The 20,327-nt window shown below is 34.7% G+C and overlaps 2 protein-coding genes across 11 annotated transcripts; both read right to left on the bottom strand.

Moving 5' to 3' along the window:
• Window positions 1-1,348: 1,348 nt before the first annotated feature.
• Window positions 1,349-13,992, bottom strand: LOC112459641 (inactive ubiquitin carboxyl-terminal hydrolase MINDY-4B). 10 transcript variants are annotated; one of them, XM_025023848.1, is made up of 12 exons: window positions 13,792-13,992; window positions 11,907-12,070; window positions 9,525-10,078; window positions 4,967-5,052; window positions 4,608-4,825; window positions 4,245-4,452; window positions 3,653-3,718; window positions 3,362-3,432; window positions 3,089-3,239; window positions 2,635-2,834; window positions 2,125-2,274; window positions 1,349-1,868 (listed from the first exon to the last, which is right to left on the bottom strand). In XM_025023848.1, exons 3-12 carry the CDS (start codon window positions 9,646-9,648, stop codon window positions 1,799-1,801), a joined length of 1,344 nt encoding a protein of 447 aa, XP_024879616.1. In that variant the 5' UTR covers window positions 9,649-10,078; window positions 11,907-12,070; window positions 13,792-13,992; the 3' UTR covers window positions 1,349-1,798. The 10 variants fall into 10 exon arrangements, with proteins under 10 accessions (XP_024879616.1, XP_024879618.1, XP_024879617.1 ...); XM_025023850.1 differs by lacking the exons at window positions 11,907-12,070; window positions 13,792-13,992 and adding an exon at window positions 11,171-11,570 and having other exon boundaries at window positions 9,525-9,660; window positions 9,844-10,078; XM_025023849.1 differs by lacking the exons at window positions 11,907-12,070; window positions 13,792-13,992 and adding an exon at window positions 11,171-11,569 and having other exon boundaries at window positions 9,525-9,752; window positions 9,844-10,078.
• Window positions 13,993-16,150: 2,158 nt separating this feature from the next.
• On the bottom strand, window positions 16,151-20,067 carry LOC112459640 (DNA repair protein complementing XP-C cells homolog). Its single transcript, XM_025023844.1, has 6 exons — window positions 19,912-20,067; window positions 18,071-19,848; window positions 17,758-17,963; window positions 17,387-17,651; window positions 17,101-17,269; window positions 16,151-16,931 (listed from the first exon to the last, which is right to left on the bottom strand). Exons 2-6 carry the CDS (start codon window positions 19,832-19,834, stop codon window positions 16,576-16,578), a joined length of 2,760 nt encoding a protein of 919 aa, XP_024879612.1. The 5' UTR covers window positions 19,835-19,848; window positions 19,912-20,067; the 3' UTR covers window positions 16,151-16,575.
• Between the last annotated feature and the right edge of the window lie 260 nt (window positions 20,068-20,327).

Genomic DNA, 20,327 nt, shown 5'->3' with positions numbered 1-20,327 from the left:
TTTCAGCAACACGATAGCAATAATTTTGATACATTTACTGTGAAAAATATGAACTAATCGCAATTGCATCTAATAGAGTTAGCGGTATTTTATAAATAATAATTTAAATTAGGATTCTCTCTCTGACCTGGCACAACATTAAATATCTTTCATATACCAACTTTTCACATACGTTTTCTTCTTATCTCTTTAACTCTAATCACGTAACGAATATGAGATTGTCAGTACCGAGCGTACTGTAATAACGCGAGTTATTACGAATCGCATAATCAAGAAATGACTAACAATTGTGTAAGCGCGCAATTTTTTTCGGCAATACGCGTAGCGTCTCGTTCCCCTTGGCGGCTCGCGATTTAATGTCGTGAGAAGTGGTCGAGGGCGAGGGCAAGTGGAACAAGATCCGCGTTGCAGGCGCCGTGACTCGCTTATGGCTTATGGCATCGCGACGATGTCCCTCGTGGATCCATCGATCTGTGAAATTGCGGGCCTCGTCCCTCCACGTCCCTCTTCGTACCCCCCATGGGAAAAATGACTTTTATTATGCACGGTTCTTGCAGTTAATAAACATCGGCTTGTTTTAAGTCCTTTCCACTTTGAACCAGTTTCTGCTATTGTCCGCGATTTACGCAGAATGACTCGCTAACGGTGCGTCCACCGGCCGACACAATTGAGACATGCAATTTATCGGATATTTTCGAAAGTGCTCAATTATTATAAAAGTTCTCAAACGCTCGATCATTATAACAAATGGAGATTTATGTTCACTTTTTATTCGATTTTATGAAACAGTTAGTCATGCTATTTGATTGTTAAAAATATCTCTATTACTCTTGATGATTTTACCACTATTTAATAATGTTTGAAAAATATTTCGTCGTTTTCGTCTCTGTTGTGTATTTTTTATTAGAATCATTTTTTTAAATTATTTCCATTTGTTATTCTGTTAATATTTTTAATCATATCAGAATATTGATAAAATAATGTACTTACTGTATTGAAAATCTTGATATCTTTTGACAAAAATATTTTGAACAAAATTATTAATAGTATTAATCTCAATAAATTAAAATTGGCTGTATAATCCTTCCAGCTGATTGCATTGTGATATTGTATGCACATGAGTCAAAGAAGACATATCGTTTTCCACGCGATCGCGTGATAGTTTGTTTATCATTCACTGAACGGTATATCTGCCGAACGGTATCCGCTCTTTCTAAGAATGATTTAATGATGAACTTAGGACGGTTTAATTTTTATATTTGTTTTGTATATGCGTGTATAATTATATAATATATATTTTTTATATATAAAATTTGATTTCTTTAAAATAAAGATATTGTAATTTTCTAAAAGAAGCAAAGTATTTATTGTAGACAAATATGATGTTAAACGTAACAATTACACAATGTATTCTTTTCTTACAATACACAGTTTATATGAGATAATAAATTCATTAACACAGCCATTTATTGACAAATATTTCACGAAATAACAAAGCTTCTTGGCCATCGTACAAATGCCTGATGTACCATCTAAGAAAGCGTCAGAAGAATTTTATCACATTTAAAATCATGGAATGTCTGACATCGCGACACATATAATTTCTACGTGGACTTATATTATTGACGATAATTAATTAATCCCCTTTACTGGGATAAGCGTGCATAGCGATCGATAAGCGCTGATCGATTAGCATCGCGGATACACGGAATCACGGACACACGGCTTAGCACGGAAGAGTGGATCTGGTCGTCATCCTTTCGTATCCCTCACATCACCGGCGTTCCGTTCCATTGTATTAGAGCATCCTGCCACCTTTGGTGCAGCGTGGAACAATAAGTGGAAGAGGTGATACCTTGAATTCTGCGCTGTTTACGGTAACGCACGAGCGATCTCGCAGATATCGCATGATCATTTCGTAATCGAGAAGACAATAGCGATCTTACAATTAGATCTTTTTCGCGCACTAAAAAGCTTCTAAAATTAACGGTGCAAGTAAATAAACTTTTCAAATTAAGCTGTTGTATTAAATCGGGCATGGAGTATAGTTCTTGTAAAATTGAGAATAGTAAAATTTACTTGAGTAAAATTTATACTTTATATTATTTGTTAAATAATACTAACTTGGATCGAATAAGCTTCTCTAATGGTGTCGCGGCGATATCCGCGGTTTCCATTGTTGCAGCATCTGATCCTCCGGAAGTCTCGTTTGCCCTGGTATCCACCGTCAACGTAGCATGACTGCCACCGCAGGTGAAATATTGAATCTCGAATCTTTTAACATATATTTAGAATAGGTGATATTTCCTTGAGACTGTCTAAGAAAAAGTCAGATATCTATTTATGTGTTTGTATTTAGAAGTTAGAAGTGAATTTTGAGCTATGTTTACATAAGATACATTTTCTTAATGCATATAATCAATATAACAGCTTTTTTTATTTATAAATTGCATATCTTATTATTTATACTTTATATAGGGATTATCATATGTGTGTCAGAAATACAATATAATTAATATTATGATAATATTGTATTGATAATAAATTAATAAATTATTACTATAAAAAAATTAAGACATAAATAAAATTAACAAAAAATCGAGTAACACGTAAAATTACATGATGGATGTGTACCGTCGTTCTGCGTGATAATTCCTCAACAATTCTCGATTCGTGTTGAAGAGCACGCCATGGTGACCGAGACAAAGAGTCACCCATATCGGTAAACTGGGTGTCTTCAATCGAGAACCCGGCTGTTTGCCTATATTGCTGTCACTTTCGTGCACTAAGAACCCCACTTCGCTTCTCATAAGGACGCCCCATTGCGGTACAGCCTTATTTCGAATTAATTATATTGAATTAACATTTGAATAAATAATTGTCTTTTTTTTTAAATTAGGTTATATTTATTCAATATACATATAATTCTTTTTGTGCAAATAATCTATGATACATGCAGAAATTTTATATCAATTTTGATATGATCTATAGATGTTATAATAGATATATGTATATAGATATTATAACAATCGAAATTATAAATACGCAAATTTGTAAATGCTAAGGAACAAAATTATTATAAACTTACATATGTATTTTCATCGCCAACGTGAAGCACTCCGTTGTGAAGATGCGGTGAAGCACGACCAGTTAAAACGAAGACAATAACACTGATTGGGCCTTCTTCCGAGCATCCACCGAGGATCGATGCCTTTAAATCTTCCAAATCGTTTCGAACCCTGAAATATGCATTTAAATACATTAATCAAAGTAACTTGCATTTAATTGTCCAATTGAGGCAATCCTTTTTCATCTTCAACCTGAAATAGAATAAGGAAAAATGTTAAAAAAGGTATCTTACTTTGAGAGGCCTCTTGAAAGCACCGCGCTGTATAAAAGTAACATCGCACCAGGTCCGCCTTCGTCGTGAAACTGAAGGTATGAAAATTCTGAGTAAGATAATTTTATATTTTATTGACTTTATGGAAAAAAAATTAATTTTATAACAATGATAAAAAGCAATTAAAATTTGAGTTTGATATAGAAACTATAATATGTATATGCAATTCCATCACATAAATAATGTCCGATAATGTTTGTATAATCTGAAAATCCGTCAAGTATATTTTAGTTTCCTTACGTAAATACTCACCAGGTACAAGTATCTCTTGACAAATATCTCAAGATCCTCCAAGGAATTGAACTCGAAAAGGTGCAGCTAGAGTACAAAGCAACCTTTCAAGGAGTGTACTTGAATCTGATAACGTCGTAGAACATGAGTTGTCAACCATACAGTCAGAGATATATCGCACGCAATCTTGAGATTATTCTAACACACTTAGCAAAATACCAACGCTATAATTTGAGACATATTCTGTTTCGTCGTAATTAAATGAGAAAGTTAGATTTCACTTTGTTACTCGTTAATGTGATAGAAATGGAGTGACACGTTACTGAATTATTTCACTGAACGTGCGCGAGAATGTTCATTTCGCCATAGATTTATCTTTTTTTATCAAGATTTAAATCTCTGACTGTTTATTTAATATAAAAAGTATACTATTTATAATTAAATAATAAAGAAAAATATATATTAAAACTGACGAAGACGAAATTACTGATAAACAATTGTTTTAAATATATATTAAAGCGGGGAGCACACACTTCTGCATAACGCATAATGCGTAAGCGTAAGAAAATTGATTGGCCTATACACATGTGCATAAGAAAATAAGAAAACATACCGTTTCTGTTAATCCATCTTGAAAATATTGCACACTGTGTTGAAGATATGGCGTATCCTGCGGCAGAGCTACTATGGCCTTTGGCACGATGTTGCTGACCACATTTGGACATGTGGACACGGAAAAACCACCTGCACAACGCCAGATAATCTCCGATATTGCAGAAGTCAACACTTCGATTTGTCGATCATATGAAGGTTTCAGCAAGCTGCAATCAAAAGAAATTTTCCTTATAACCGATTTACGATTCCATATGATAATTACACTTATCTATAATAATATTTTGATTATCGCTTTAATAATATTTTGATTACGCATACGGTAATAGAATAATATATCTGCTGTTTATATAAGGGCACTTACGTCTCGAAATTTGCACGTAGATCTTGCTTGTCGCACTTGAATAAAAAGTGCTTTAGCATGACAGCTTGCACTGCGGTGACGAGGCCTCTTGTTGTGTTCCTGGGCGTTCTCAATCCAAATGCTAAACTTTGTCCATATGGTCGTAAGGTCAGCCCGGTCCTTGCCCATTCGACTTTAGGCGGACTCGCGCAGGAACCAAAGACCAACGTTCTCAAAGTCTATAATGATAGGAAATCATTAACATACAACGATTAATTTTTATGAATTAAGCGATAGTTTTCAAACATTTTTATACGTTTATAAATTTTTATATAATTTTTTATTATATTTATAATAAAATTTATGTATTTTAAAATTACCATGCATGTTTCTTCCTCGATGGGTTGTCCACCGATCACGGGCGTTTTTGGTAGAGCTCTCGTATTACGTGGGTAGAGTATTTTTTCTGAAACACACAATCCAAAAGATATATTAGTACTCACGAAATAGAACAGAGTTTAAAACTAAATGCCTGTTTACACCTGGGTAAAGCTCGTCGGGTTCGGCCATAAGAGCGGCGTATCGGGCTGCTCGAGTTGACAGCAACATCTTCGAAGTATTCTTAATGCTGTGATATTAAAAGTATCGAAAGTATTAGCTGTGATTATTTTATAATATTATATTGCATCTACTAAAACACATTCCATTGTGTATTATATGCACAATGTTAATTCAAATGTTTCTCTTTATACAATTAATAATTATATAATTTTTTACAATAAAATTAAATCTTTAATTTATTGTTTAACGATTTTTCTACTTTTGCCCTTTTTGAAGCGCAAGAAACGATTTCGCCGAGACGAGGGAGATTCTCAGATGACTTCCACAGCCAGTTGTCACCCGCGCGGTGGTACTACGTCGGTAGAATATCCGATATCAATTGAGATCGTGCCGGAATCCGCACCTTCCTTTATATAGGATCTAATATGCGACGCTTATGCGTGCAAGCATTTCGCGAAATATGTACGTCGCGCCGGAGCTTTCAGACCGATCGCGCACGAAAGGTGTCAATTCGAACGTCCGAAAAGAGTTACGACAGCTGGAAACGATAGACATGCCCTACTAATGTCTATTTGTCATGCCGCACTTCGAGCTGGAATTTGAGCGCAGGTGAGTGGCGGTCATTGGCGTAAGTAAATTATCTGAAGATCTATCACCAAGAAAAAAAAGAAACTAACAGAAAAAAGGTAATATAAAGGAGAAAAAAAAGCAGAATAAAGTAAAATGTAAATAGAAAAGATAAAAGAAAAGAGAGCTGAGAAAAAATGAAGGAAGAAAGATATGATGAAAAGAGAGGTAAACAAAATAATAAATAAATAAAATAAAAATAATAAATAAAAAGGGAGAAAAATAAGAAACGAAAACGGAAAGTAAGAAACACACACAAAGAGAGAAAAAGAGATATAAAAATATAAAAATAGGAAAAAATAGGAGAGGCAAGAAAAAGGAAACTAAAGACAAAAAAGTAAAATAAAGAAAAAAATAAGAAAGAATTGTAGAATTTTTATTTCTGTAGCACTCTGAATCAAGTGCTACATTTATGCGTATATTCTATTTTTTTAACTACACAATGTCACATTGTTAATATTGAAGTTATCACGAAGCTTATAGAGATAAAGGATAAAATCAAGATTGGTAAAGGTTGAAGGATCATTTAAAGTTTTCTGTCGGTTGAATGAGGGGTAATTAAAACATTACGCCGTTGCATGTGGCTAGATGTAACAGTGGTTGAAGTTATCTAAGTTCCTGTGTTTCCCGTATTTCCGCTGGTGAGTGCTTTGGGAGACGATGAAGTTTAATGCGATACTGTTTATATACGCGATGGATGTGCTCGGGTCTTTAGACTTCTCGCGTGTACGTCGGATATAACGAAGCATACAGGGGTAAGATGGGGTGAATTTGGGGGCAAGGTTCTTGTTTTCTCGGAACAGCTCGGATGAGCTGATCGATTATTACGGCAGGACCTTGACGGATCTGACAGAAAACTAATAAACGAATGTGTGGGAAAGCCAATACGAGGTTTTCAATCAAATTAACTACATTTACTATATTTAATGTTTTAAGGTCAAGCTTGAAGAAGTGGTTGAAATAAAAGCGTAATTACTATATTTTAATATTTGTATATATAAATAAAATAATATGCAAAAAAAATTTTCATTAAAATCCATTATAATTTTAAGAATTTTTGTTTTAACAATTCCTAAAATAAAAGTAATTTATAAAATTATATATTTAAAGATCGAATTTACATGGATTCTTGAAAAAAATTATAATTTATTTTACATTTTCACTCTTTGTCAGAAAATTACATTTTGATTTCAAATTTTTATTCTGCTTTATATTTTTGTACTTTTTCTTCTACATTTTTAATTCTTCTTGGTATCTCTGTTATTTAATCTATTAACAATTTTTAGTTTAAATTAATTAAAATTTACATTATTGTAAATTATTTTTATATAAAAAAATATTACTATTTTAAAAGGAAGGAATTTTTGAATTCTATTCCTTATAACAATATCAGAAATAAAAATAAAACTTGTTCTCATGCACGCATATGCGTGATGCGAAAAAATTTCGTGATTTTATTTTCTCCATTTATTCTCTCGATTTTATAGATCTAGATTAGACGTCGTAAAAACAAAACGTCGTTTGACTGAATATCGAGAGAAAGAGAGAGAGAGAGAGAGAGATGGCAACCGAAGCTGCCATTTTCAGATGGCGAAGACGTGTATAGATCATCCGGCGCGGCCTTTCGACTACCTCGTAGCTCGAAAGCGATCGCGTGTTCGCGTGCAATCAAAATATTGGATTACGAATTCGCGCCGGAACGGCCATCTGCATTTGGCGATTGCACACCCTGATATATCGCGTCCCTAATTTACATTTGCGAGGCGCCTGTCGAGGAGGCATACCTATCGATCTATTCGTTTACGTTTCTGCAGTGTATGTACACGCTTGTAATGTTCCATAGAATTATGCCTGGTTGTATCCTTCTGTGTTCTATATATCATCTTAACAAAGCAAATGAGTTCGCTTACTTAAAGGAAGAGTCAAAATTATATATATAACAAAAGTGCATGTTATATTTGGATAAAACCTTTTAGAATAAAGTAAATAAAAAGCAGTGTTAATGAACCTTTATCTGTCTATTTAGCTCAGCTATTTTTGACAATAATAAATATTTTTCTGAAACTGCTGAAATTTTTATTGTTTTTTTGTTGCAAATAATTTTTATGAAATTATTCCAAAACGAAATAAGATTTATTTTTTGATGTTGTTCACATACATGCACTATTCATTTTAATAATAATATTTATAGCGTATAAAAAAACGGAAAGAGTAAATAATGTAAATAATGATAATTTGGTTTATTTATCACGCATGCAAGATAAACTAAAATTTAGCTAAAAAATTATATAAGTGCGTTAATAAAGTAAAATTATAATATAGAAATATTTCTCACGCATAAAAAATTACATGTGCAAAAATACAAAATGCGATACTGTTAGTCCTCTTTTTTAGCTTCGCAAACACATTTGGGTTAAAAGTATTTTTATAGTTCTATACAAATTTACTCGCAAGCAAGATGTGAAATAGCTTACTTAAAATTGCAAAGAATTTTACTTGCAGACAATAACTTGTACTAACAGTATTGCAGTCCTAAGGCCAGCTCAGCGAGGACAGAAACTTCGCGTAGAGCAAAAGGACAAAAGCTGGCTTGATCTCAATGTTCAGTACGCATAGAGACTGCGAAAGCACGGCCTATCGATCCTTTTGGCTTGAAGAGTTTTCAGCAAGAGGAGCCAAACTTGTATAGAACTGTAAAAATACTTTTAACCTAAGTGTGTTTGCGAAGCTAAAAAGAACATATTTTATATGGGACATGAAAAGATATACATATATACATATATTTGTTTAACACACATAATTAATCGCTTCGTACACATTGATATTACTCATAGCCGAGAAAATATTTAATATACGAAATATTATGCGGGTAATACTTCATCCAGTGAAGCAATCGATGCTCTCTTTTCATACTTCGTTAAATTTAAGTTCATAATTGGTTTGCACAAATGAGGATTATCGTAATAAAGAGAAAGTTGCTGTAGTCAATTAATAATTTAATTCAGCGCAAAATATTAACTCACTATATTGGAAGTACTTTACTTTAAAGCTTAATATAAATCTCTTTGCACACACATAAAATTGACTACAATGTATGTATATTTAGATTATATACTAAAAAGTATCTAATCTAGAAAGTGAAAGCATTGCAATCTAGTTTTTGTAATTTAAATTACTAATATAATTGAAATAATTACAACTTACAATTAGTTTTTACAATATAAAATTATGTCGTTTTTTTTCTACGGAGAAAAGAGTATTTAACTAGAAAAAAATTTAATTCTTTAACAATATTTCTTTTACTAATTGTTCATTGAATAAAGTATAATTAAACATACTTAAGTATGCGATTTAGAATATAACTGCGTATCATGAAATTAGGGCAATTGTAGTATACTACACTGAGAAAAAGTTCAATTACAGTGCTATCACGGGATGCCAAAAACATAAGTAGTTTGTTCAATTGTATTATTATTAGACCCAAATATCCGGATTATTAAACCAATAATTTAATTATTGTAAGTAGGTATTTTTCAGCTTTTTAAAGATAGTTTTAGTGAAGTTAAACCAATAATTAAATTATTGGTTTAATAATCCGGATATTTGGGTCTAATAATAAGCAATTGAATAAACTACTTATGTTTTTGGCACCCCGTAATAGCACTGTAATTGAAGCAACAGCTTTTTTTCTCAGTGTACAAATAAAAAATTATCTTTTTGTGATTTAAGTATCAGAGATTTTTTTCATACCTCTATCCCGAAGGTATGGGGGTAACTTCTCCTTCCGCATCTCCTTGCAATGTCGCTTATCGCAGGTGGATGTCGCGTTTGTCACAGCGGCCTCCTTCTCTTCCGTCACGTCGGATTCAGCCATTTCTGAAGCTTACTTTTTGTATTTGTTCAAGATTTAAATTTAGGCACACGTTGCGACTCACAGTCTAAAGAATTTCAAACCACCAATACACAGACAGATCGTTGCTGGACACCATCGCAGTTATTTTTTTATGTAACAATCACATATTGAATTTGTTCAACGACACGTTTTTTTTTCGTTTCGGAAGATATATACCTTCTTCTGCTTCATGCGTCAGCTTTATGATCTACAGTCTGATGCAGCTCGACGGTCCATAAAATTCCATTCGTTTCCATTCAGCAGTCGTTCCTTAACCGGCATAACTTCCGCAAAAACGATCACGTCGATTCACACCGTAGTTAGTAAATTCTCACGTTTTCTCATTTTGCTCGCCGAAGACGGAATGCAGGAAAAATAACGTGCCTTGCCTACAGTTTCTCCCGGTAGTTCTCTGATAATCAATGTTAGACTTTAAAAGTCCGCGCTTAAAAGTTGAAGTACGCGAAATTCTACGTGCATGCAGTAATCTTTAAGATGTCGGTGATTTAAATGCAGATATTATTCGGCAGAATAGCTAAATTTTAAAGCTATCTCGCGCAAATTTATTATTTTTTAACAGTCAATAATTGCTTCGTTTTATTTTATTTTGAAATCAGTATTCTCCCATTATTTTACGATTAATTTGTACAATTATTTAAAAAAAAACATTGTGTGTGTGTGTGTGTCTGTCTGTTGTAACAATTTTAAAGGTTTTTATTAAAAATATTATTTTATCTATTTTTAATTTTGACGCGTTATATTATTATTATACATGTAGATGTTAGTTTGTATGTGCATGTATTTTATGAACACGTTCTTTAGAATAGTTTTAGTTTATATTGTAACAAATTAAAATTACGTTTATTACATTTATAGACACTTGTTCATACGTTTAGTACATTTGCATGTATTCCGAATATTTAATATCTAATATCACTCTAATCGAATACCACGAACGTCTGTGAAGGTAACGATGCTGTTTGTACTTTCATTGACTTGCGATAACTGACAGACTGCCGTCAGACGTGAAGCTAGAAATAATAACCCTAACTAACACCCCCGAGCTGACTCAGCTTAGCACACCGCGCGAGCACCCTACACCAGGGTGGGTCAAAAAGAGAACACAACAATTTCGTCGATTAAAGTGTTGTAGCGACTCATCTTACGTATCATGCTTGTTCATCACTATTACAAATTTCAATCTAAAAAGCGATGTATTCTTGCAAGCTATTATTTTGAAAATAGTTTCCGATCGAGACATTCATGCCCTCTTCACATATGCCTATCAATTTTTAATTATATTATAAAAGATTAATTTCTAAACGTTTTAAATAGTTTATAATTTTTTATCACGTAGTTATCGAGCTTTAAATTATGTGAATAGTAAAGTTCTTTAAGAAGATTAATCGACACAGTTAAGGAGATTTAAATTTCTAAAATTCTCAAATGTAGACTTATTACTAAAAGTTTTCAATGCCAAATCAGTGTTTTCCTGCATATATACCCATGTGTTATAAATATTATTTGATAGACTGTAATGAGATGATCTGTAATGGATGGATCGCGGTTAAAGGAAATTGTTCGTCTAATTGTTATACACGTACTGACAGCTCCGACGTGCCCGAATCACGCTTTTATACCTGCGTAGCACCTGGCACACATCTACTCTATATCTAAGCTATTGTATTCGGCACAGATGTGCGGAGTACGAATCGTCTTATCTTATAGATCTATCGGAGCTGCGCATCTTTGCATGTGTTTCGTGCTATTCTCGTGCCGGCCTTACAGACAATCGGAAATGAAGTCTCGCGCTCAGAAACGACTTTAATCAAATAAATTCAGGCACTTGCACTTTTCCGGGCCAGAGGATGGAAGTAGTATGATTGTTCGATTATTATAGCAATATTCCACAAATTATTCCATTAATTACAGTGTTGTAAAATAAGATGATTACAGTCTTAAATCTTGTTGTTAACAAAGCATTTATTGAAATATAAATATCTGTACAAGAAATTATTGCATATTTTGGAATAAATTAATTAAAATGTAATTTATATGTTATTGTAATACACTACAAAAAATATCGATAAAAAATTTAGCAAAAGTCGCGCTTGTGGTATTTAAGTTTCAGTACGCGTGTTTTTAGTTCATTAATTAGACCCGATCAGTTAGATTTTCAAACTTCTTGCAATTTTTCATCACATGCAGAAGAAAGCCATTTGACCATAAGCAACAGTTACCTTTACCATCGAGAAGAACTATTTGTAATTAACTGGAATAGTGTGCGTATTTCCTTATATGATTCTTCCGCTCCATATACGACTAACGCATAATGCGCGTATTTAATCCTTCCTTGCATTACCAGTTTCCGTTATAAATGATAATTAGATTGTCTTATATTGTTCTGAAATAAAAATGTACGCACCAAACCGTAAGAAATTTAAAAAAGTTGATAAATTATTTTTGTTATATGATAATCAAATAAAATGTTAAAATTTAGTTAGAAACACTGTTTGAGTATTGCAGAATTCAAACAATTGTAATAATAAAGTAACATAAAGGAATAACGTCAAGAATAGCGCTGGTATCTTAAAGATAAAAATAGTCTACAAATTATTGATTTATATATATCGAGTCAATCGAGAAGATTTCGATCAGATTATCATCTTCCGACCTTTCGTTTGATCGGAAGATTCAATTAAACGATTCGCTCGGATCACGATGCCCAGAGGATAACAAGGAAGCCGAAGGATCCTTAAAATTGATTTCCCCGCCGTTCTCGTGGTCGAAACGAATCGAACTTCTTGCTCGTTTCTAATTGCCAATTTCCTGATCATCCTACGCGAGTCCGCGCGCGCTCGAACGAGTCTATAAGTTCAAGTTCGCGTTCTGAAATAGACGTGCAGTCCGTGTGCCTTATATACAAGAGAATGCGTCAAGGTGTTGATGCAACTGTCTGCATATACTTGCGATATCTATAGCTAATGCCGGTGCGAATATGAAATTGGACAGCTAAAACCGTGTGGCGTAGTACCAGGAGCCGTGTAATGCATGCACTCGTGCGAGTATACCGGAACGAACGAGAGGTGAGCTTAATGATCGATCAGCACTACACGGGTTACGCCAGGCGAGGCGGAGATCATATATCTCGCGCGGATGATCGATCGTTGACGGGCGCCTCGGAAAATGGGAAAACTTTCATCGTACAAAGGAGAACATATGATTCTTTCTGATATTGTGTAATGTTGCCGAAACTCGTGAAGTTCGAAGTACAAGTGTTGCTTAAATCTTGTAAAACGAAGAAAATAGCATTAGAAACTCTAATTATGACATTCATTATCACATACGTGATGTCTTCTGTGATTGAGCCGATAGCATTCTAGAAATCCCAATTTTAGCTTCAATAGATTCTTTTACAAATTTCGGGATTTTTAGATTCTGGCTATTCCTTGAAGAAAAATTTGAAGGAAAAATATAAATCATACTGAGGCTACTCTTAAAAGTAGAATAAAATTAATTTCGGGAAGTATTTTATTGAAATGATGTAATATCTAAGAGGAAAATTTTAACTTATTTCCTATCTTTATAAATTTAATGTAAAAATTTTCGTATTTTGTACCTTTTATTACAATCAGACAAAGAAATATTGAATTTGTCATTGTAACCATGCATAATATTTACTACTATTAGTCTTTTCCTTTGTCTTCCAATACGCATCATGGAATCCTTTGTACTGCATGAAAAATAATTAAAATCTATCTTCTTCAATTTTTTAAAAATCTACTAAAAACAATAAGCTCTTTACGTAAAAAAATAAAATGCGACAAATTTGATTATACCTTTTATTTTAATTATGTATGCAGAGTTTATGCAGAAAAAATATTACTTTCCTCTTATTTAATTAACAACTTACATGTAAGAACAAATCGTACAAGTAAAGAAAGTATATTCCCAGATAAATTGTAAAATACAGATTAATGTAATTCTACACTACATCTCTTAGAAGTTAAAAATATTGTGTTAAATGCAATTTATGCGCATAAATATTATTCGAAGTCGAGATAGAAAAAGAATTTTATTCTTTATGAAGCACAAGAGTTCAACTACGTCAAGGAAACTTTTTACCTTATAAATGATCCCTCCATCCTGTTCCGAAACTTTTATTGACTGGAAACGAGTGCAAGGAACGCCGTTGACTCGTAATGCAAATATTGAGACCGAAATGACAGTTTCGGCCCAGGTATTATCGCACTTCCGCCGTAAATGAACGGTCTCATTACAAAGAAGAAACCCGAATCCAGGCTGAATCAGTTTCCAGGTCGGCTTTCGTGATCCGGGCTAATAGAAGCTCCACCTAGGGCATGCCTATCTAGCAAACATACTCCAATTACTCGAGAACACCGTCTTTGGCACACTTCCATGGAAGTTGCATAAATTATTTGCTGCCCCGCTGTTTTATTACGTATATGCCCAAACGAATTGCGTTTCCCAAATTACACTGGCGTGATCCTCGAGGAAATCGTCTCTTTAAAAAACAATTAATTACGCAACACGTCAAATAGTCAATTCTAAACATTGTTAATTTCTAAACTCTTTACTCAATTAACAATTACAAATGAGATTAGATAAAAATTTCTTTAATCTTTTTTTTTATTAAAAAAAGGTAATATTTATATATTGTACATACAAGTACGTGTTATAAATATTATTTATGATATTTTGACAATAAACATGGTATTTTCTTCCTGGATATTTAAAATGTTTAAATTAACTTATTTATCATTTTTTCTTTGAAAGAGTGAATAGATATAGTTATTTATCATGCGTTTTCATTGAGTATTAAACATAAATTCAACAAGCAGAAAACAATAGCGAGATGTAAAAAGCTCCTAATTTTCTTCTTTTTAACGTGTTTCACTTCAGGTTAGTATTTTAATTTAACTTGATTTTTTATATTCGAATCTTCATAATTCAAAGGATATTTGAAAAGAAAAAGAATGACAACGAATGAGCAGTTTAAAACGTAACAACGCTTTATTTTTTAGCGTTTGTTTTACGAGAGATTGTCATTTTCAAAATTTGAATATGGCGCGCCAGCGCTCGTCTCGTCGCGAACCCGAGCGAAGCGAGCGATTCGCGCCGTTTGCCGAACGCATTCGCGCCTCGCGCCTCGCGGTCCTCGCGGATTCGGCGGATTGCATTGCAGCCGCGTTCGCTGTCACCGTCGCGTCGTTCGTAATGACCTGCGATCTTTCGGCCACACACAGCCGCGTAGATATTCGGAAATCCAGGTAATTCTTCCGCATTAAAGCTGTTGGGCCGTTAATCTCGAAGCTCATGGCGTAATACTTCCGAGTAGTCGTCGGGATAAAAGAACAGAGCCGAAATTAGTATCCGTGACCGGCTCCGACGTACGCCGCGACGCGACGGTCAAACAAGTAGAGCACAATCTCGATCTTGACTCTTCGTCTCCGCGCAAAGATCTAAAATATCGACGAGAGAAAGAGAGATTCGAGACACGGGAAAGGCTGGCGGTAAATAAGATCGAACGAGGGATATCCGTAGCGAGGTCGAGTCCCTTAAGGGCCGAAGCACATAATTTAACACAGCGTAGCGATATACGACGGTCGTAGTCCCCGACCTGACAGATCAGGATACGCCAAAGCTTGTGCGTTACTTATACGTCCACGACTACGACTGTCATATGTGCTTTGGCCCTAACGCGTTTGGGATGAGAGGATATAAAAGATTCAAGGCGTCTAAAAGATTCAAATATGGCAGCCTAATCGCGATATGTATTTCCGAAACGCGCCGCGCCGGCCGCAAGCTATCGCGCAAATGTAACACGTCACAATGAACGCCCCTTCGGTCGCAAATTCGCAATTCCAGGTAATTTTTCCGCATCTAAAAGCCATTCATTAGTATCGCAGCGTATGATATTTTTTTTTTATATTCAGGTAAAAAAGGACCATGGGGAGAGCCCATATGGTCTAGCGTATGATATGATCGATGATATATTGTCGAGAAATCGCGCGCGCTCGCCTAACGAGAAGCAAAATGAAAATTAATATCCATGCACTAATTGTAAAATGAGAAAATTGATATTCGTGGAAGCGAGTGCTTCCGAAGCCGCATACGTAGATTATTCCTTTTTTTTTCTTTCGTGGAAATCCAAAAGATGTTCGAATTGTATTAAATTTAGATAAGAACAAATAAAGGATATTTACACACCCACGATACACCCACGCACACGATCGTGGGAAGGTGGAATTCTTGCGAAAAATCTGGGTTATCTGGCTAACCGTACTGATATATAATGCATCACGTAGTCCGTAATCCATTAGAGGCAATACATACGAGATATTGGAAGTAAACGAGCGAAATGTAAATTGATATCGCAAATATTTCAGCGAGATTATCAAACAGTTGGTAAAAAAATAAGTGTAAAATATCAATAATGATATTTATTAACAATAAACGTCACAGCGACCGAGCAAGTAAACATTCGGGTATTTTTCTTTTGCGCAAATATGGAATTATAAATTCAACGTAAATATAAACATGTTTGATATTTATATAATACTATATTTTTCATTACAATACAATGGAGTTTGAAAAACATCACGTAGACTGCACATTATTATGTTATAAAAATAATTTAATCCACGCAAAAAACGTTCACAGCGCTATAAATCATACACAGTATAAACCTGAATGAATAAATATCAAAATAATATCAAGTATGGAGCTTTATACAATGTCATGTGAGGTATCGGTAAAAAACCTGCTTCAACAATAAGTATCAATTCTAAAGATTTATGGCATTCAATATGAATAAGGCTTCATTCCAGACAATAAATGTTTCCAAATTAACGCGTATATAAACAGATATGTATATACACATGTATTCTATTGTGCTTTGGACTTCTTCGCGGCGCCCTTTTGCGGTTTCGGACGTTTGTTCGACTGGTCCGTCTTCGATTTTTCCGTAAAGTCGTATTTCTTCGATAGTTTCTCTCTAATAAGTAAGCCCCTAATAAGTTTCCTCCAATTACCGTAGACCTTCTTCCTCGTTTTCTCGGCGGCCCGTTTAGCTGATTCAATTTGTTCAGTTTCCCAAGCTTCTCGTAACGTATCTTCGTATTCGGCACATACGACATAGCCCTCAGTGGCCGGCACAGCGCCCGACCAACCAAAATTGAAACCCACTACGGCAGTCGCGCAATCTATGTTCAATTTTCGCGCGATGCGATTTAATCCTGGAACTACAAGGATTCATTCATTGAATGTGCACTAGAGATATCGCAAATATTGTAACATTCCCTTAAAATTTGTCTAATTTTCTACATTTTGCTATTTATTTTATTCGATGTAAAATAATGTGACGAAATGTTAAAGAGAATATCGTTAACATGACAGATATATTGTACTTACGGTTTATATGCACTGTGCCTTTTGGAAGCATACTCATCTTAAACAAATCCACACTTCCGTACTCGTTTCGAGGCACAATGCCATTTTTAGCTTCTGGGGGGTCGTAATCTGTAGTTTGCCATTCTCCGAATAGTTCCAATGCAGAATCCTTAAGTTTCATACCTGAAAGCTGCCAAATTTTTTGTTACATTTTTCATATAATTTTCATACAAATGAGACTAACACATGAGACAAACGTATTCTCTGTGTAGAATTCTACGAGGTATATTATTTTCACCCATTTTACCTTGTCATATTTTGGAAGTGCTTTAACTATTTTGTAAGGGTCCTGTTTCGGCTTAACTACACGAGCTTGCTTTAGCCAGGTCTCTCGCGAGCGTAGCGTATGTACGCAATACCGCGAATAAATAGCTTCGCCTGTTTTCAAATGTCCTAATGGCACACAATCCGGTGGATACAATGCTTCGTATTTTAGTAAATGCCTGACGAGAACGTATAATGGGTGCCCTTTGCACTCGCCAACGGTTTTAGGTAATGGTTGCTCCAATTCCCTGTGAAAACAGTGGTACATTAGTTATCTTTTGATATCCTTCATCGCAGTTGTGTCTAAATAAATAGGATAGAATCAAACATTAAAAAAAAAAAAGAAGAGATTACTTTTGCAATAGCAATTCATCTTCCTGTTTAGACATAGCTGTCTCCCTTTCTTGCCAATAAGTTAAAGTCTCAATCCACCATTTCTCATCAATACGCTGCTTACGTGTGACAGAAAGCCACTGCGGGCAGTAGCGTCTTGTAACATCCTTTACTAATCTTTCCGAATTATAAGCTATCACGTATAATACTGGCTTGGTTGCTCTTTTCTGAAACATTATTATGTAATAAATTTCATGAAAATCTCATAGGCAAAAAAATTATAAGAATTGTTTTGTAATTATGGAATTTTCCGCTACTTTTTCAAGTTACTTACATATGTTTCAGCTACACAATCTACATTTCCATCCATAACATTTATGCATATCCAGCTTGCTTTAGATTCCACGTATACTTCGGCCCATACATCTCGTCTCGTTTTTAATTTATTATCAGTTTCTTCATCCGTTGACGCTTGGTCTTTTTTTTCCTTTCCCTTTCCTTTAGATTTAATAACTGCTTTATTTTTACTGCTGCATCTCCTTTTTGATTTGCTGGGTGGTTCTTCTTCTTCTTCTTCTTCTTCGGAACTTGAACTTTGACTGTCACTCCGCGACTGTTTCTTAGAATTTCTCATTTTAAATCGATCATTTTTTGAAATAATCTTAGCGTTTTGTTGTTTGGTTGAAGTAGATACAACATCATGTGCTTTACGAGGTCTTAAACGCCTTGGGGATGAATCAGCCTCTACTTTATTTGAGCTTGTCGAAGCTGTTTCGACATTTTTGGACGTGGAAGCATTATCTTGCGCGGATATACTGCTATTTAACTTATCTTTGTTTTTCTTACTGTAGGAATACTTGGAACGAAGAATCTCCGCTGCCCTTTTCTTTGCTTCTACGTTGGCGTTACTTCGTGCAGCTTCGTTATTCTGAATTACATTGTTATTTCTGAGCTCTTTCTTTGATTTCACATTTTTCTTATCTTCCTTAGACGTCACCTTACTCTTTGTTTCCTTCGTCTCTTCTTTAAGTTTACCCACATTTTTCTTATCTTCCTTAGATGTCACCTTAGCTTTCGTTTCCTTTGTTTCGTCTTTAATTTTACCATCTTTTTTCGCCGTGCTCGTTTTAGGCAGTAATTCGTTGTAAGCTTTTACAAGCGGTGGATTGAGAGACACCACTAAACGACAATGTAAGCCGATACCTCGCAATATCGCCACGTACAATATCACCAATTCCCTGTAATTGTAAATTTTCCTCTCCGCGATTCTTTTCAATAACGTTTCTCTATTTATAATGACTTCGTTATCGCTAGATTCTACAGTAAAGATATTTTTAAACCATTTTGTCAATTTTGTCAGATATTCCAAATTAAAGTTGTCCTTTGGATAATTTTTAGTCGAGATAAGAGACACCATCGTTGCCATTATCTCAGGATCACTTGCTTGATGATTTAAGTAAAAACCATATGCCAGCCAACAAAGTCTACCAGCTTTTTCTATAATAATCTGATTGGCTTTCAATTTCCTTCGTAGAAGCGCAGTCAGATCGGACTCCTTCTTGCTGCCTGTTTTCTTCTTGAAAAGCACACTCGTGCCTGGCAAAGTTATCTTGACACCTTCCTTAGGTATGGTATAATCTTCAGGACGTTTAACATCCTCTTCCTGCTCCTCCTCGTCGTTCGTGTCCTCGTCATCCTCGTCATCCTTGCGGAATGCGTGTGCTCCGCTTTCCCCTTGAAGCAAAACGGCGTTTATCTCGTCCGATATATTTTTCCTCTTCTTTTCTATCTTGACTTCTTTGTTCTGCCGGATACTATCGTCCTTGGAGGAGTGCTGCTTAGGCTCCTCATCGTTGACATGAGCCTTCTGCGAGGCTTCCAGATTCTTGACCACCTCGGAGAACAGTTCGATGTCATTGTTCTCGGGCACACTCGCGAAATTGTCGTCGTCGCTGCTCTCGTCCTCGCTATCGTGCTTCACTAGGTTAGGCTTTGTCGCCGGTTTTATTGAGAAGAAACTAGCTGTCAGCTCGTCTTTTGGCGTGATACCGGCGAAATCGTTGCTGCTGTCGGAACTGTCATCGTCGGAATCATTCATGTTGAGTGTTTAGCCTGCAAAATATAATCTCATTAGTCTGCCGCTACTTGTTATTGTTCGTTATTATCGTACTTTACCTGCTGCAGTTCGTTAATGTCCTTGAAATTGATTTTCCTTATAACGTAATTTAACAAAGATTGATTGCCTATACAAAGCTGCCACAATTTATTGTATTTATATTATGTAAATGTATTTGTACACAATAATGTGAGAAGACACTGCACGACTGCACGTGTGTGACGAAAAACACAGGAAAGCATTGTTATGAAATAGTAACCTGTCTTATTACCTTCGAATGATATATAAGCCTGCTAGTTTATCGATAACAGTAAGTATAGTGTGCAAACGTAATATTATTTTGCTTTACAATTTGGGTCGAGATGAAATTTACTTCTGATAAACAATTGAATAAAATTATTCTTAATATAAAAAAGGACTTGTATTAATAACATACGTATAAATTTATTTTATACAGAGAATTAAATTAAAGTAA

Source organism: Temnothorax curvispinosus, unplaced genomic scaffold (genome assembly GCF_003070985.1).
Source record: "Temnothorax curvispinosus isolate PA1 unplaced genomic scaffold, ASM307098v1 QBEX01010036.1, whole genome shotgun sequence".
Taxonomy (NCBI): Eukaryota; Metazoa; Arthropoda; class Insecta; order Hymenoptera; family Formicidae; genus Temnothorax; species Temnothorax curvispinosus.
This window is presented reverse-complemented; position numbering and strand designations above follow the sequence as displayed.